Source organism: Salvelinus fontinalis, chromosome 31, assembly GCF_029448725.1.
Source record: "Salvelinus fontinalis isolate EN_2023a chromosome 31, ASM2944872v1, whole genome shotgun sequence".
Classification (NCBI taxonomy): domain Eukaryota; kingdom Metazoa; phylum Chordata; class Actinopteri; order Salmoniformes; family Salmonidae; genus Salvelinus; species Salvelinus fontinalis.
This window is the reverse complement of record NC_074695.1, coordinates 24784820-24804267: the sequence shown is the minus strand read 5'-3', so window position 1 is coordinate 24804267 and position 19448 is coordinate 24784820. Positions and strand designations below refer to the sequence as shown.

Here is a 19448-nt window from a genome sequence, read left to right as displayed (position 1 = left end):
GATGACAGTCTTGCACACTCTTGGCATTCTCTCAACCAGCTTCACCTGGAATTCTTTTCCAACAGTCTTGAAGGAGTTCCCACATATGATGAGCACTTGTTGGCTGCTTTTTCTTCTGCAGTCCAACTCATCCCAAACCATCTCAATTGGGTTGAGGTCGGGTGATTGTGGAGGTCAGGTCATCTGATGCAGCACTCCATTACTCTCCTTCTTGGTCAAATAGTCCCCTTCACATCCTGGAGGTGTGTTGGGTCATTGTCCTGTTGAAAAACAAATGATAGTACCACGAAGCACAAACCAGATGGAATGGGGTATTGCTGCAGAATGCTGTGGTAGCCATGCTGGTTAAGTGTGCCTTGAATTCTAAATAAATCACTGAGTGTCACCAGCAATGCACCATCACACCACCTCCTCCATGCTTCACGGTGGGAACCACACATACGGAGATCAACTTGTGGACTTGTTTACGTGCTGCTGTGCGGTTTGTTGCTAACGTTACTTTGATACCAGCCAACTTTACAGTTTTTACTTTTTAATTACCGTTAAAAAAAATAATCCCTCACTCAACTTTTTTCATTCAACTTTTTCACCCCGGATGCTTTATCTGGACATGGTTCTACACGATCTCCACCAGCCGAAGCTAAGTAGTAACATTAACATTATGCCTTCTAATTGCAGTCGCTGTACTCATAATATACAGGAGAACAATCGCCTTCTGGTGAGGATAGCCGTGCTGCAAGCCCAGCTTCAGACGCAATCGTTAGGCCAGGGTAATTTAAGTGTAGGAAAGGATGAAACAGCATCTGTGCCACCAATAAGTACAGATAGTAGTATAAATCCCCTTGCATAGTCCCCGCAGCCGGACAATTTTCTCATGGCTTCTGGAAGGAAGCTCAACCGGTCTCGCTCATTCAGCCGACAGAAGCTTTGAACCAGTTTTCGCCATTAAGCAACGAGTCGGAGTCAGAAACGGACCCTTCTCTGGTCTCTCCTCCACCCGTTACGGGTCTGAGACATCGAAGTCTCCCACCATTAGCTCTGACAAATTGAAAACCCTAGTCATTGGCGACTCCATTACCCACAGTATTAGACTTAAAAAGAATCATCCAGCGATCATACACTGTTTACCGACGTTAAAGCTAGTCTGAAAATGGTGCTGGCTAAGGCTAAAACTGGCGAGTGTAGAGAGTATAGGGATATTGTTATCCACGTCGGCACCAACAATATTAGGATGAAACACTCAGAGGTCACCAAGTGCAACATAGCTTCAACGTGTAAATCAGCTAGAAAGATGTGTCAGCATTGAGTAATTGTCTCTGGCCCTCTACCGGTTAGGGGGAGTGATAAACTCTACAGCAGAGTCTCACAATTCAATCGCTGGTTGAAAACTGTTTTCTGCCCCTCCCAAAAGATAGAATTTGTAGATAATTGGCCCTCTTTCTGGGACTCACCCACAAACAGGACCAAGCCTGGCCTACTGAGGAGTGACGGACTCCATCCTACCTGGAGGGGTGCTCTCATCTTATCTATGAACATTGACAGGGCTCTAACTCCTCTAGCTCCACAATGAGATAGGGTGCAGGCCAGGCAGCAGGCTGTTAGCTAGCCTGCCAGCTTAGTGGAGTCTGCCACTAGCACAGTCAGTGTAGTCAGCTCAGCTGGGCTTGCATCCCCATTGAGACCATGTCTGTGCCTCGATCTAGGTTGGGCAAAACTGTTCGCTCTAGCAATCTCACTAGAATAAAGACCTCCTTCATTCATGTCATTATTGAAAGAGATTGTGATATCTCACATCTCAAAATAGGTCTACTTAATGTTAGATCCCTCACTTCCAAGGCAGTTATAGTCAATTAACTAATCACTGATCATAATCTTGATGTGATTGGCCTGACTGAAACATGGCTTAAGCCTGATGAATTTACTGTGTTAAATGAGGCCTCTCCTCCTGGTTACACTAGTGACCATCCCCCGCGCATCCCGCAAAGGCGGAGGTGTTGCTAACATTTCCGATAACAAATTTCAATAAAAAAAATGTTTAAAGACTGCATTTTTGTCTTTTGAGCTTCTAGTCATGAAATCTATGCAGCCTACTCAATAACTTTTTATAGATACTGTTTACAGGCCTCAGGGGCCATATACAGCGTTCCTGAGTTCCCTGATTTCCTATCGGACCTTGTAGTCATGGCAGATAACATTCACATTTTTGGTGACTTTAATATTCACATGGAAAAGTCCACAGACCCACTCCAAAATGCTTTTGGAGCCATCATTGAATCAGTGGGTTTTGTCCAACATGTTTTCAAACTTACTCACTGCCACAGTCATACTCTGGACATAGTTTTGTCCCGTGGAATAAATATTGTCGATCTAAATGTTTTTCCTCAAAATCCTGGACTATCGGACTACCATTTTATTACGTTTGCAATCGCAACAAATAATCTGCTCAGACCCCAACCAAGGATCATCAAAAGCCATGCTATAAATTCTCAGACAACCCAAAGATTCCTAGATGCCCTTCCAGACTACCACCACCTACCCAAGGACGTCAGAGTACAAAAATCGGTTAACCACCTAACTGAAGAACTAAATTTAACCTTACGTAATACCCTAGATGCAGTCGCATCCCTAAAAACAAAAAACAGGTGTCATAAGAAACTAGCTCCCTGGTATACAGAAAATACCCGAGCCCTGAATCAAGCTTCCAGAAAATTGGAACGGAAATGGCGCTACACCAAACTGGAAGTCTTCCGACTAGCTTGGAAAGACAGTACCGTGCAGTATCGAAGAGTCCTCACTGCTGCTCGATCATCCTATTTTTCCACACTTAATTGAGGAGAATAAGAACAATCCAAAATGTATTTTTTATACTGTCACAAAGCTAACTAAAAAGCAGTACTCCCCAAGAGAGGATGGCTTTCACTTTAGCAGTGATAAATTCATGAACTTCTTTTGACGAAAAGATCATGATCATTAAAAAGCAAATTACGGACTTCTCTTTAAATCTGCGTATTTCTCCAAAGCTCAGTTGTCCTGAGTGTGCACAACACTGCCAGGACCTGTGATCAAGGAAGACATTCAAGTTTTTTAATACTATATCTTGACACATTGATAAAAAATAGTCATGGCCTCTAAACCTTCAAGCTGCATATTGGACCCTATTCCAACTAAACTACTGAAAGAGCTGCTTCCTGTGCTTGGCCCTCCTATTTTGAACATAATGAACACCTCCCTATCCACCGGATGTGTACCAAACTCACTAAAAGTGGCAGTAATAAGGACTCTCTTGAAAAAGCCAAACCTTGACCCAGAAAATATTTAAAAAACATCGACCTATATCGAATCTCCCATTCCTCTAAAAACTTTTTTGAAAAAGCTGTTACGCAGAAACTCACTGCCTTTCTGAAGACAAACAATGTATACGAAATTCTTCAGTCTGGTTTTAGACCCCATCATAGCACCGAGACTGCACTCGTGAAGGTGGTAAATTACCTTTTAATGGTGTTTGACCAAGGCTTTGCATCTGTCCTCGTGCTCCTAGACCTTAGTGCTGCTTTTGATACCATCGATCACCACATTATTTTGGAGAGATTGGAAACCTAAATTGGTCTACACGGACAAGTTCTAGCCTGGTTCAGATCTTATCTGTCGGAAATATATCAGTTTGTCTCTGTGGATGGTTTATCCTCTGACAAATCAACTGTACATTTTGGTGTTCCTCAAGGTTCCGTTTTAGGACCACTATTGTTTTCACTATATATTTGACCTCTTGGTGATGTCACTCGAAAACATAATGTTCACTTTCACTGCTATGCGGACGATACACAGCTGTACATTTCGATGAAACATGGTGAAGCCCTAAAATTGCCCTCCCTGGAAGCCTGTGTTTCAGACATAAGGAAGTGGATGGTGGCATTTTTAAAAACTTTTAAACACGAACAAAACAGAAATGCTAGTTCTAGGTCCCAAGAAACAAAGAGATCTTCTTTTGGATCTGACAATTAATCTTGATGGTTGTACAGTTGTCTCAAATTAAACTGTGACGGACCTCCGCGTTACTCTGGACCCTGATCTCTCTTTTGACGAACATATCAAGGACAGCTTTTTTCCATCTACATAACATTGCAAAAATCAGAAACCTTCTGTCCAAAAATGATGCAAAAAAATGGATCCATGCTTTTGTCACTTCTAGATTAGATTACTGCAATGCTCAACTTTCCGGCTACTCGGATAAAGCACTAAATAAACTTCAGTTCGTGCTTAACACGGCTGCTAGAATCTTGACTAGAACCAAAAAATGTGATCGTATTACTCCATTGCTAGCCTCTCTACACTGGCTTCCTGTTATGGCTAGGATTGATTTCAAGGTTTTACTGTTAACCTGCAAACCATTACATGGGCTTGCTCCTACCTATCTTTCCGATTTGGTCCGCCCGTACATACCTACATGCTACGGTCACAAGACGCAGGCCTCAATATTGTCCTTAGAATTTCTAAGCAAACAGCTGGAGGCCGGGCTTTCTCAGATAGAGCTCAATTTTTATGGAATGGTCTGCCTATCCATGCGAGAGACGCAGACTCGGTCTCGACCTTTAAGCCTTTATTGAAGACTCATCTCTTCAGTAGGTCCTATGATTGAGTGTAGTTTGGCCCAGGGGTGTGAAGGTGAACGGAAAGGCACTGGAGCGACAAACCACCCTTGCTGTCTCTGCCTGGCCAGTTCCCCTCTCTCCATTGGGATTTTCTGCCTCTAACCTTATTACGGGGGCTGTTTAGTTTATTAATTAGACCATTTAAAAAAACAAGCACACATAAAACTTGAAAAAGCCATACATGCACATGAGTAAAATCATCGAGGATAACACAAAATAAAGTCTGGGACTGATTTCCATTGTGGTCCTCTTGAGACAAGATGGCTAGACATGATCGAACACAGTTAAACACAGTATGGCAGTGAAATAATAAAACAAAAGCAGAGAAGAAGAACATCTATCTTATTGCAGTTACATCACAGGGGTTATTCATATGGGCACAGAAGACATCAAACATATTTTTACTTTATTTTTAAAGCTGCCAAGAGAGGATGTTGTTTTTATGGGCAGAGGCAACTCATTCCATTCTGAGGCTCCAGTATACAAGAAAGTACCTTTCCCAGCATTACTCCTGAACCTGTATAAGCACACATCAGCAACACCTGATCTGGTGCTGTGTTTGTGTGCATCCCTAACACGAGGGAAGTAATCACTTAAATATCTGGGGGCGGGATCATAAATACTCCTATAAACCAAACCTCGTCTAATCTGGGACACCCTAGCCTCAACAGGCAGCCAGTTTAGTTCCTGAAAGCAGCTCCTGCTTATGTCAGTACGTGGAATCACCTTCAATACTACCCTGATCAGCTTATTCTGGGCAATCTGGAGCTTCCCCTTCATAAATTTAGATAAGCCCCCAAACCAGGAAGTACTAGCGTAGTCAAAATGGCATTGAATGAGGGCAGTAGCTAGCACTTTCATGGAGTCCTTATCAAGCAGCTTGGACTTTCCAGACAAAAACTTAGTCCTGGCATTAACCTTCCCTAGCACTTTATTGGCCATGCTCACACTTCCCAAGCTTCCATCAAGGATACATCCCAGGTAGCTAACAGAGGTTTAGTAGTCAGCACCTCACCCCCTAACTCCACTCTGATTTCAGACGACCTACTCAATTTAGGTCTGGATCCAAAAATAATTCCCTCCGTTTTCCCTAAGTGCAGAGATAGCTTATTATCTCCAAGCCATTTGCTAACATTAGTAAGCTCTATGCTAAGCATACTCTCCAACATAGTTTTACTTTTGTGAGACACCAGAAGTGTAGAGTCATCCACATAAAGAAAGGACGGCAAGAACAAGCATATTTCATATTGTTAATATGCAATAAAAACAGCAGAGGCCCAAGCATGCTCCCCTGTGGAACGCCACATCTCATTGGTTTTGCCTGAGACAGTGAACCATTAACCTCTACTACTTGCTCCCTTCCTGATAAATAGGACTTTGCCCAGCCTAGAGGGATACTTACTGAGTCACTGGCTTACTGGTGCTCTTCCATGCCGTCCCTAGGAGGGGTGCGTCACTTGAGTGGGTTGACATGATCTTCCTGTCCGGGTTTGTGCTCCCCTCAGTTTCATGCTGTGGGGGAGATCTTTGTGGGCTATACTCGGCTTTGTCTCAGGGTAGTAAGTTGGTGGTTTGAAGATATCCCTCTAGTGGTGTGGGGGCTGTTAGCAACAAAACACAGTGTGTTGCTAACCCAGCTATTATAAAGCTGTTGCTAATCTAGGGTGTCGACTGTGCAAACCAGAAGGTTGAGACAAGATGGAAAAATGCTGAATAACAAGAAAACAGGAACTGAGGAATGTGTAGACACCGACAACTCGGCTCAATCTTCACAACAAACACTTCCGGATATCTGGATCCTGAGTGCTGTGAGGCTGGGACCAGCCTGGGCACCACCGATAGGCTAGCAAGTTTAAACCACGCTTAGCCTCTACTGTGACAGGTCAACTCTAAAGTTGGAACTACCTCTGTCACAGTATAAAAGAAGATGTCTGTACTATTTCAGTCAGTTCTCTGCTTTACCCTGCGTGGTGATACAGTGAACCCGTATATACGAAAATTGCATTTACCATTTATCGCTTGTGTTAAATAAAAATACTTAAATGTATATTCGGTGACTCTGAATCACATGTTATCCTGATACCAGATTTGATTGACGCAACCCTTTACAATCTACAGTAGCTTTGATTGGACTGATCATGTCAACATCTTATTTTCAAAATCTTAGCTAACAGTCATCAATCATCAGAAATCAAGTAGACAATCTACTGGCAAATCCTTTTTATTCCTTGTCATATGAAGAGAAATAAGGAAGATAAATTATAGATAAAACGTATCAGTGCTCATCGGCCATTGGACATAAACATTACACAACAAGTTGGAAATTGTAAATTCAACAATGAGTTGTTTGGAAGGAATCAGTGACAGTGGCTAACCGCAAGCATTGCAACTGGGAAGTCAGACTGGGAACATACGTTTTGAACGGTCATTCAACTCGAAATTGTACATTTTTTTCTTTGATGACAAAATTTGCCAACGTAGGACCGCCGCGCACAACAAGGTGAGTCCAAAAATGTCTTACATGCTGCTGCATAAATGATGTAATATAACAGGGAGATATGGTCAGCCATATTTTTGTAAATGTTTTTTTGTTTTTATTATTATAAAAAAATATATGTTTTTAAGAAGGCAGTAAATGAGGCTGAATGAATTGTTTCGCTGCCAGACAAGGCTGCTGATAGCCAGGTGTAGCAGTGGTAAGGATTCACTCCATTGGTGCTAGCAAGAAAGCTCTGCTGTCGGGACAGCTTTATGTAGGCCCTAGCAGTTTGTGCGCACCGTTTGTCACTGTTATAGTGCAATTAATGTATTGTGTATTGTTGTGTGGTGTAGTGGCTTTGCTGGCATGCTGCTAAAATCGCCACAGGAATGGATCCCCCTTTTACTGCGACACAACATAAAGAAAATTGTGTACGTTGCAATATGTATGTCCAATATGAAAAGAAGTTTGGATATAAGCTGATTGGCCGCTCTTCAAGGGCAGCAAAATCAGCAGTGATGCTCCTCTGTGTGTAAGCACGAGGGCTGTAAACTGTGGATTTGGGGTAAACTCTTTTATTTGGGAAGTAGAAGGGATTCTGAGTAGAATGGACCCTGTTTTACTGCGACTCAACATACAGAAAATTGTGTTCGATGTAATATGTGTGTCTAATGTAAAAAAAAAAAAAAAAGGATTGGATTGGATTGGATTTAAGCTGATAGCCCACTCTTTAAGAGCTGCAGAATGAGCAGCAATGCTCCTTGGGTTGTAAACTTTGTGGATTTAGAAACTAGAGCTGCTCCTGACTAGAATGGACCCCCCTTTTACTGTGATACAATGTACAGGAAATTGAATATGGTGCAATATGTAAGTCCAATCAGTAGTTGACTTGGACTGAAATAGGTGCCATTACTCATTTTGGGTGCCGGACCTGTGTATACTTAGGTGCAGGAGCACCACAATACTTTTGAGCTAATATTCTACAAAAGAAACAGGAGTTCAAGCAGTAAAACATTTGAGGTGCTGGTACTCAGCTTCGGTGAGCTCCTGCCCAAGTCAAGCATTGTGTCCAAAATGAAAAACGTATTGAACATTGTGCAATACGAATGGGCTAATTAACAATGGGATTTAAAAGTGTTTTCTAATATTTGTTAATATAATTATAATACTATTATTAATAGCAGCATTATTTGTTATTTTATTACTGTTGTTACTGTAACAGATGTATAATGTACTCTCCATGCGTTGTGTTTTCTCAAAATAAATCACTTCGACCAGTGGTCCCAGTTGAGCATCATTTATTTCCCTTGCATCACATTTTCCTACTGGGCGAACAAAATACAAAAATACAATACAAAATATAACATGTGTAAATACCTGTTGTTAAATGGGAAACAGCACGTTAGTTGTGCAGGGCTTAACAGTATTGATGGCTGTCGATGGCAAAATCTGTAGCATGAAGACAACTGTGTTAACAGTGGCTTATGTGACCATGACATCGGTGTATGCTAGCTAACACACTTATTTACAGCAATCATATGCCAAAGCATATCCCAGAAAGCCCCTCAATCCCTAACAGGTACCATATACCCACACATGTATAAATCAGTAACGTACAGCAAACTTGTTCACATTGTAAAATAGAAAATACTATTCAGAACGTGACCTACCCCTTGCATCTCATTTTCCTACTGGGAAGACCTGACGTTCACAATCTCCCCCTATCTGCAAGCAGGGCCAATCACAACACACCTTATTGTCATCAGAGTTGAACTAACCAATAAGAATACTTGAACATTAAATACACATTTCTTTAGAGGCAAGTGGAAACATAACCAACCCTGTTGCATGACCATGATAACTACCTAGTAATCATTACTTTTAATGCCGCTAACAATAATGTCAATCCTATATTATTTGTGCTGTTAAACAAAATTCTAGGACTGCTAACATTTCCTCATAAAAATTGTAACTTTTCAACCATTTTTTTTTTTTTTTTACATTTTCAATGCGGGACCTTTATTTTGAATGGAAATCACCGAGGTCACTTCCTTATTCTTGCTAGGTATTGTTTATTCTTGCTGGCGGAATGGAGGTGTCTTCTGTCACAGTTTCTTCTTCTTGTTCTTTAGATTTTAAATGGTGGTTGGCAACCAACTTTAAAGGTGCATTACCGCCGTCAACTGGACTGTAGTGTGGAAAAGAGACAGGGAAGGTCTATTCTAAACCCTACCCATTAAACCCCCTAGAGTCGATGTCTGTGCCCCGTGGAAATCCAATTAGCACAATAAAAAAATCCCCATACAAATCCGTCTGTTTAAACTAGAGATAACTTTTTGCATGGACTGCGTCTCAGTCCATAAAATCTGCCTATGTTGGAGTTCCGCATCTGCGGTGAAAGGTGGCAGGGCTACAGCAGTGTTTGTCGGACCATGAGACATGCTGAAAATTGGTCTTCTAGCGAAAACGGCTGTAGCGTCTGAACGGTTTAGGCTACACACTATGGAAAGGAGAGACTCTCATGAACACACATGTTGGTTGTTTAGCTCTTACTAGTTGAGATTTCTCAGCCCCCACCTTTTCCTGGATCTTATACTTGTCTTCCCTTCCCCTCCCTGTTCCACAACTCTTGCCAATTGTTTTTAACCACTGTTCTTATTAGCCCCTTGGCTTCTGCTTTACTAATTGGCATGTCCATGTCAAAATTAAGATGTTTGAGTGTCTGCCTGGCGAGAACATCCATCTCATTCCCCTCTACTCCCACATGAGCTGGTACCCAGAGGAACTTCGCAAATACCCCCATCTATCTCACCCTAAACAGGCACTGCAAAATCTCATACAATACATCGTGTCTGCTCTGTGACACAAAATAATTTAAGCTCATCAGTGCTCATCAAGCTCATCACCTCCTCCATCCATTCTGCAGCCAAGACTATGGCCAGCAACTCAACTCAATTTGTCACTGCCACCTTAAACTTAGGAACTCTAAAAAGCTGCACCTGTCCTCCCTATTTTATGGTCCTTAGATTCATCAGTGAATATATTCAAGAAAGCATAGTAATGTGTTCTTACATGTTCACTTCAAATATTTACTGGATTCTATGGTGTTCTAACCAGACTAGTTTATGTGGCACAAGTACACGTACATCGCCACCTACTGCATTTGAGTGGAAAATAATTTACGGTTGCCTCGTCAGGAACTACCCGTGTTTGTAGATCTGAAGAGACGGGATAGGTGTGAAATAAGGCAGAAGCTCCATATATCCAGGATTTTAGATCTTTGGAAGCCTGGCTAGAACCATAATGCTTATGCAAAGGCATATGGTGTAGAGAAGCGACAAGTGATTGGTATAAATCACATAAGAACAAAGACATAATTAAGTCAAGAGTCATAGTGGTACACAATACAATAACACATGGGAGGTTTTCAGTAAGCATTTATTAATATTTGGCAGAGAATGCCATGATCCAAAATGATCCAACAGTTTAATCACTTTAATGATCTCACACAGATTCAATTGAAATAAAAATGAAATGTAATTGGTCGCGTACACATATTTTGCAGATGTTATCACAGGTGCAGTGAAATGCTTGTGTTTCTAGCTCCAACAGTGCAGTAATTCAGATGTATCGCTGGTTTTATACTGCACACATTTTCATATGCCCAACATGAACAAAATGATTAGTAGAATTAGTTTAATTCTTAGAACTACACTATTAAAATGTGTTCACCTACGATTTGCATTTGCATTCTGTCATCTCAAAATCATTCAGACAGACAATTCACTGGTGAAAATTTAAAAAAGTTGTAGGTTATAGCTACCTCTGAAATGGCAGTTGTGTATGTATAACATAACACAGGATTCATATAAGTTATTTCCTTTCTCTCTCAAAACATATTGTCAAGCATAAAAGGCAATTATGAGGAACAAATGAATTGTTACACTGCTCAGCATGGCATATCACAGACATAGACAAATTATATGCAGTTGGGCCAGAATAAAGTATTGTAGTTTATTCTCTTTCTTTGAAATAGCACTGCCTAAAGTAAATATCACCTTACAAAACTAATGGTAGTGGCGCACAGAAGTTTGATCGTTAAAACATTTTAGAAATCTGTATGCCATGCAAAACATTTACTTATCGACCACTTAAATATGATGGGTAACCAGTTGGTATTTGCTACAGATAACTTTAAAGTCACTAAAGTGCAAAGAATTACAAGGTTATAGAAAAGGGATGGCAAGCCATAAGTCCTTAAATTTTGTTTGTCCCTAATTGACCATTCCTTTTAGTGGAGAAACCGTATTTTCTATGAATCAAAACTACAATATATGAATCAATTAATTCACATAGACAAGTTGTCTCATTCAATCAATTTGATTAATTTGATGATTTTTTTATGTTATGTAAGTATTTTCAATACACAGTACACATTAAACAGCACTGACGCCTGACTTATTTGAGACAGGGAATGTTTAACTCTTTTCACTCTGTATTGTCTGCTCCTAGACCACACAGCACAGTCATCTGTTAACTATTTAAAACAATAGATTTGTAAGTGGCTTTTACAGTTTAACTCGTCTAAAATGACAACCTTTACCATGGTAAACTTTTTCCGACTCAGAATACTTTCTTAAAGTATTAGGACTACATTCACACATTACACACACAGAATCACACAAACTTAATAAAGAGATACAAATTCCAAAACTATTTTGGTGGCACCAGCATAATATCTGAATGGAGTAATTTGACATTAACAATGTAATGTAACCAAATATTTGTTGAGGCATTTGCCACACAATTCACAAAAACGTTCTTGTAAGTGTAAAAAACCACTTGTCAAATTTCATCCATTGTTTTACATAATAACATGGTATAACAATAAATGAAACAAGAGGTTGTCAAACTGATAGAGGATTTGTGAACATTAAACCCCATCACGTTTCACATGCAATGTCTTTTTTTCTCTCTCCCACACACAAAAAATATGGAGATAAGTGAGTATTCTATGTCCCATACCGTAACACTCAGTTCAAGAGTTATTCAGTCTTTCATTTTCTTCCCAAAGTCCATATAATTTGAAACTTACTAGGGTTTACTGTTTTACTGTCTTTACAAAACGTTCTTCTTTAGCTGATTATCCTGTTCTGCCAACTTCCCCACTAGTCCACGCCTACTTACTGCACAGGCTTACAGCTGAACCTGAAACGCATTGATCTTGCTGGTGTTCTTCAGTGTCTGCCGCCTGTTGCAGAACCATACGCGGACAACCTCACGGTCATAGTTGAGCTCCTTAGCGATTTCCGTAATCTCCTGGCCCGTGGGCAGGGCATTCTTCTCAAAGTAGATGTTGAGCACTTCGATAGCCTGCGGGGTGAAGCTGGTGCGACGCTTGCGTTTCTTGGACGGCTCACCACCCACAAACTCCATTAGATTCTGCTGACCCTTCTGGTTCCACAACTCAGCTTCGGCCAGCCATCGCTCCAGCACAGGCTTCAGCTTTTGAGCACTCTTAGGTGTAATGTCCAGCTTCTCAAACCTGCAAGAGGCAACAGAGGAGCAACAACTTTTAAACTAATTACACAGTAGCCGCTGATCAACTAGATTGTACCCGACATCTACTCTTCAAAATAACACCTAACCCCATTTCATATGGTCTAACTATTTTCAAGAATCTAATTTCTTCTTAACTTTTTGCTTAAGGAGAAACATAAGAAATAGAGCAAGAACATTTGCAAGAACCTTTTTGAGGAATAGCAACTTTGATTAACTTGCTTCTTAAGTCTATAGTTAAGGAAAAAATGTCAGTTAAGAAGAAATTTCTTCTTAAGGTTTTGTGAATCTGGGCACTGGTCTCTAAGTATTTTTTGTCACCGTCCTGTGATTTTCCTACGAGTAAGAAGACTTTCAAAATGTAGCCTTTGAACTACATTGTCCATAGCATACCAACATTCACTATTTATCATATTTGATAGAATGGATTTCAGAAACCTATCTACTGTGCTGGGATGCCACCACCCAGTAGGTCAGAGGAGTTTACCTGCAGATGGCAGACTGACTGTAGGCCGGACCCTCTGTAGCCGTGAGGGCCTGTCCCACTTGTGTCTGCGTCAGCCCCAGGGATAGCCGGCGGATCTTGAAGTTCTTGGCAAACTCTCGAATCTCTTCCAGATTAATGCCCTCCTCATCTGTGCCCCCTTGCTGTGGCTCTTAAGATGGGAAGAGACAAACCAGAATAAATATCAAACTACTTGTAAAACAAGATCAATGTTTGGAGAGAACATGTGCTTTTTCTTGGCCAGGGCTCGCTTGAAAAAGATGTTCAATCTCAATGTGAATTTCCTTTGTTAAATAAATGGAAAATTAAAAAAACAAAAACAAAGTGAAACCACGCACTGCTGACGAGCTGGCTGACAGTGGGTGTGTCTCCACAGGTTATAGGGACTAAGGAGGAGATTGGAGTGACTGTCTTCATTGCAGACGGTTGTGGGGCGATGACCACAGGTGACTGCGTAACTGTTGTTACCTGAGCCTGAGGGGAAATGTCAATGTCAGCAATGGGTTAATGGTTACATCCAACAAAGACCAACCATTTCCAGTTTAACCGAATGTTCACACAAAATATAACCACTCAAATAACCACTCAAATAACCACTCATAGGAACAAATGAATGGAGGGGGAAGGCCTATAGTACCTGAGTGCTGGGCTTGGAGAATGTCACAGGAGCAGTAGGCTTAGGCATTACAGCTGCAGATGTGGGGACTGTAGCAGGTCCATTCCCTATGGTGGCAATGATCTGGCCCTGGGTGTTCAGAACCAGCTGTGGTTGGACTGTCTGCACCTGCAGGCCTTGCAGACCCTGGAGGCCCTGGAGATTCAGAGTCTGAGTAGCAGCCGCTCCAGTCAGTGATGCAGGGTTCAGCATCAGGGGGATGGTTCCAATCACCTGGAGGCCACAATGAAGAGAATAAGGGTATGTATTTGTCAGTAACACTGTACAACAAGTTATAGGATATAAGGGTTTAAAGAGGGTTTATAAGTTCTTTATAAACTTAATTAACAGTTTTTATAGACAGTTTATACAACTGTAATAGACAGTTAAAACCGCTTGGTTAAAATAGTGTGATTCTTAATTTGGTGCTTGCTAAATAGTGAGCTTGTTAAATATTTGCATGTTTGCACACCTGTCCCTGTGCGTTGGTGATGATCTGGCTGGTGATTCCAGACATGGCACTGGTGAAGATGGGAGTGGAAGTAAGGGCGCTGATGAACTGAGGCTGAGCCCCTAAAGACGCAGCACTGATCTGGGAAAAGAAACGGAGGCATCCAGATTATTCTACTGTCAATAACGTGATCATTTTGAATACAACGTATATTCATGTGGATTAGGTTCTTTGCTCAAGTTATTCACAGACATGTCCAAACGTTGAAGTAAAAAACATGGCTTGCTGACTATCAACCCAAACACACACGTCTAGCACAGAAAAACAAATGCACACACATCACAATAACAATAGAGAAACACATTCTTACAATGGCAGGGTTGATGGAGAGGCCTGCAGACTGGAGTGTTGCCACAGACACGCTGGGCTGAGAGACAGCTGGCATGGCCTGGCCTAGTTGGGCTGCAGTCACCTGTGAGTTCTGCTGAGCCTGCTGCATAGCTGCCTGGACTTGCTGTAGTGATGCTGTCTGAGGCTGGAAGAACGTCTGCTGGGGCTGGACAGAGTTTAGCACAGTGGCTGCTGGGAAAGAAGAGAACAAACATACAGGTAAAGTTCCATGGGGTAGCCAAATAAATCTTGACTGTTGATTCAATGTTGATTAATGCTTTGCATTCTGAGGTGTGTATCTCTGCCATGTCTTACTTTGCAGCCCTTGTAAGCTTTGCAATCCTTGTAAGCCTTGCAAGCCAGCAAAGGGTAGTTTGAGGAGGCTTCCGGCCTGGCTGGCACCTGAAATGCCAGGGAGTGTGGCTACGTTGCTGGTGGGGAAGGTGAGGACAGCCAGTCCTTGGCCCCCCATGGACCCTGCCATGCTGATGGGGATGAGCAGGGGCTGGGCCAGGGAGCCTGTCTGGGCCATCATCCCCGTCATCAGAGTGGCCAGACCCTCCTGGGTCAGAACCTACAAGAGGAGGGAGGATCAATAGGAGGAGGAGGAGGAGGAGTGGGAGCAGGGGGAGGAGGATGGGTATGAGGTGGAAAGAGGGGTATGAGGAGGATGAGGGGTAGAAGGAGGTGGTAGTAGATGGTAGGAGGAAGAGGGTTATGAGGGAGGAAGAGGTGAGATCCAGACAGATAAAGTGTGATGCATGGGAGAGGAAAAGGAGAAGAGGGCGGGGGAAAAAATAAACAGGATGACCGATGACTACACTAAAAGTAGTTGAAAAGTTATTTTTGTTTAATTGTTCTCACCTGTTGACAGCCCTGCAAGCCCTGTAAGCTCTGCACAGTGATGGGCATGGTGGTCTGTGACTGCGACAGGGAGACGCTGATGGGAACTGCAGTCTGTGCTAGAGTCTGGACACCAGAGTCTGCAGACTCCACAGACACCACCTGGTCCTCCAGCACTGACAGCACAGAGAGAGAACACTGCTATTCTACCATCAGCACACACCACACCTCACTCTTAAATTCTGTTTTTAAAACTGAAATATTTTTACACTGAAACAGTAAACAAAATGTAGTATAATCTGTATTGCATGGAGTCTAACCTACCATATCGGTATCCTACAAAAGGCTCACCTACTCCCCCAGTGTTGTGGGGTGGTCTCGGGCTGTCCTGCATGCCTGCCTCAGGTTGCTCCGTGGCCTGATTACCCCCATCTTCACCCCCTGAATCAGTCCTCCCATCAGGCACTGATGATGGAAGAGCGGCTTGATCTACCTCCACTTCCAGGACTCGGATCGTCTCATGACCAGACATCACTATCACCTACACAGCATTGGAGAGCACAACACAAGACCAGGGTCCGTATTCATAGTGTCTCAGATCATAACGGATAAGATGGACAGAAGGGACCTGATCCTAGATCTGCACTCCTGAGACGCTTTATGAATAGAAGTCACGCAACTATACACAATAAATGACTCATCATCATCTATTCTCAGCAGCGTGGATGTTTTTGTTCCGAGTCATGATGAGGAGGAGGGCCGAGAGGTAATCATGTAGTAATAATACAATGATATAGTATAAATATCTAACTAGGCTCAGTATCGTTCCACTGATGTATTGAGTTATATTTAGTACCGTTCAGTCTCAACCTACTGAGACAACTCAGGTAGAGGACCATGTGTATTGGTTACATGTGGAACAGAACATGAGTTTACGCATGAGCAAACCATGCCATAGGAGTATGACCTGTCATAGTTCTTGTCAACAGTGGCAGACAGCTTGTACCTATCTGTATCCTATCCTAATTATCCAACTTGTATATTATTAGTAAATATAACAAAGCAAGCACATGATGTATGAGTGGATCCAGCCATAAAAGATGTGAAGGAGAGGCAGGGAGAAAACCTGAGCTGGAGAGAAAGGTGCAGACAGAGAGAGTGCAATGCAGGAAAGAAGGGATGCATACCTGGTTGTCTTTGGCAGGGTATTTCAAAGTGCAGGAAGCTAATGGCTGAAAAAATACTTCTGCAGTCAGACAGTGAATGGCTAAGGAGAACAGAGAGGCCAAGCACACACGTTAGGGCACAATGAACAAAAATCAACGCACACAAATGGGAGAAAAAAAACATGACTACAACAAAACAACAAAGATCAGCGAACAAGCAGCTCAAACAATGCTTTCTGAGAGCCCCGCTCGTAATTCAAAAAAGACATTGCTTTAAGCTGACTATGAGTGTAAAGGACACAGATGGAGTAGACATATACAATTAATCAATAAGCATGACAGAGTATAGCAGAAACCTTAGGAGTGTTACCGGATCGGTATTAATTGCTGACATTTGGATAGCTACTATATCAACCTCAAGATTACTGTGTGGGGTTAATCATTCCAAATACATAGTGACATGGATGTGGTAATTGCTTATGACACAGGACTATGAAGCAGAGGCAACAGAGAGTTAGGACATTTGGGCAGGGGTTTATAACTAACGTGAAATCATGTAGTGTTTACAAAGCAGTTAGTGGTACCTGTTCATTGACAGTGATTGGTGCATCAGTAGCAGGGAGATCCTGAGGGTCCATGGTTTAGTGCTCTCACCACCAAGCAGTCATTGTCTTGACATTCTAAGTAAGGAAAGATAATACTGTAACATCAAAACTACCAGGTATTAGGCTTGCCTATGTGAATAGTTTTTTCCCCATCTATGTGGTGTGCTGATACTTTTTCTATTAAATCTATGAAGTAGGCCTAATGGTTGGAGACATTTGTGCTACTCCAGATGAAACTAGTATTATTATTATAGCTATGTAAAGAATGACTGTTCAATAGCAGCCCGTTTAAATAGCACTCCCACAGTGTCTTATGGGCATTAGTGTCTTATCTAATACTGTGACAATTTGGTTTCTAGCTGTAGTTAAGGGGTATAAAACCAACAAATCATATGATGCCACATAAGTGACAGCAATATAAATAGAAGTCACACCTAGGATATTTAGTCCAGTGTACTTGTATACTGGGGGCTACACACAGTGATAATAGTTGACTGTATTACTTTATTTATGTCTTCATGACAAAATAAACATATAATGCACCAAGAATTGGCAGTTTCTTGATCATAAGCGGCCTAGAAGATACAGGCCCGCCTACGTCCCCAACAAATCTAGCCTTCTAGAATGATTATAGCTGACAAACGCCTATTCGAATTGTTTATATTTTGACGTAATATCAAAAAGATCAGAAGCGCGAAGCACACCACAACACAGAAATTATATATCTGTCAAAACTTCCGCAGGTGTTGATCCCCGTACTCTGGCCACTCCTAATCTAGCCCCAATAAATCTCGCCGTGTAACCTATTTGAGGACACGATGTTACCCATAAAATATGCGCAAGAAAAAAAATGACCCGCAATTCCATGCTTGGGGACTGCATTTTATGTATTTCCCTCTATTTATCATAAATATATAAATTATGCTAATTAAGAGCATTGCATATTAACGAAAAAAACTAATTTCCTCTCGCCATTTCGTCGCGCCATATAGCCAATGGTAATCTTACGCATGGTATTTTAGCAAACAACTTACCGTAAAAAAAATGTCTTATTTCTGTGGTTCTCCCCTTTTAAAAAGCTTTGCCACAGTTTGTTTTAGTCACACATAATTAAAAATGCATCTCACAGCACCAGTCAGGCGCTATGGCTGCACACAAAAGATATATTTGCATTGATAAGGAGGGTTGGCAACGTGAGGATCCTTTCTTTCTCAATATTTAATGACGGTCCTTTGGTACTGCAATTCAGATTACCCACATATTCCTCCATATGCCTCCTGAAAGCGACTTCTGCTGTAAAGTCCACCAAAATTACTAAAAATGTGGCCTTTAGCTCTACGTCATGAACATAATTTATGCAAGGAAAAATCTTGCATTGAAAAACGTCGGCCTCGACTCGAGAGGAGCCATGGCTGCCTTAAAGGGACAGTGCATCTATAAAATTATATGCAGTATATGAACGAGGTGAAATCTTTTTAAATTAATGGTGTCCGAATGCACTGCTGTATTAAAGCAATTCAGAACTAACTTGTTGACATGTTCTGTTGCAGATTCAAAACCAGCTAACTCGTAGCAGAATGTATCCATAATCATGAATAAATAAGCATATTTACTTGACAACAATGCACCTAGTCACCCATCAATCACGTCAAGCCTCCCGAGTGGCTCAGCAATCTAGAGGCGTCACTACAGATCCGGGCTCGATCCCGGGCTGTGTAGAAGCCGGTCGCGACCGTGAGGCGGCGCACAATTGGCCCAGCATCATCCGTGTTAGTGGAGGGTTTGGCTGGCTCTAGCGACTCCTTGTGGCAGCCAGGCTCATGCACGCTGACTTTGGTCACCAGCTGTACGGTGTTTCCTCCAACACCTTGATGAGGCTGGCTTCCGGGTTAAGCGAGCAGTGTGTCAAGAAGCAGGGCGGCTTGACGGGGTCGTGCTTCGGAGGCTGCATGCCTCTCTACCTTTTCCTCTCCCGAGTCCGTGTGGGAGTTGCAGAGATGGGACAAGACTGTAACTACCAATTGGAAATAACGAAATTGGGGTGAAAAGGGGGTAAAAAAAATAAACAAAAAAATCGATTATGTCAAATACCTGAACCCCAACAATTCAAAGAAAAATAAATAGTGAACAATGCATACAGATGCCT

At 41.9% G+C, this 19448-nt stretch overlaps 1 protein-coding gene across 6 annotated transcripts; it reads right to left on the bottom strand.

The window, feature by feature from the left end:
- Positions 1 to 10548: 10548 nt before the first annotated feature.
- LOC129829933 (POU domain, class 6, transcription factor 1-like) lies at positions 10549 to 18661 on the bottom strand. Of its 6 annotated transcripts, none has more exons than XM_055891960.1 (12): positions 18337 to 18661; positions 17282 to 17377; positions 16719 to 16763; positions 15856 to 16072; positions 15553 to 15707; positions 15004 to 15262; positions 14669 to 14880; positions 14320 to 14439; positions 13830 to 14081; positions 13531 to 13666; positions 13175 to 13343; positions 10549 to 12673 (listed from the first exon to the last, which is right to left on the bottom strand). In XM_055891960.1, the coding sequence occupies exons 2-12, from the start codon at positions 17333 to 17335 to the stop codon at positions 12325 to 12327; spliced, it is 1968 nt and encodes a 655-aa protein (XP_055747935.1). In that variant the 5' UTR covers positions 17336 to 17377; positions 18337 to 18661; the 3' UTR covers positions 10549 to 12324. The 6 variants fall into 6 exon arrangements, with proteins under 6 accessions (XP_055747935.1, XP_055747936.1, XP_055747938.1 ...); XM_055891961.1 differs by having other exon boundaries at positions 14669 to 14877; XM_055891963.1 differs by having other exon boundaries at positions 15883 to 16072; positions 18337 to 18660.
- Between the last annotated feature and the right edge of the window lie 787 nt (positions 18662 to 19448).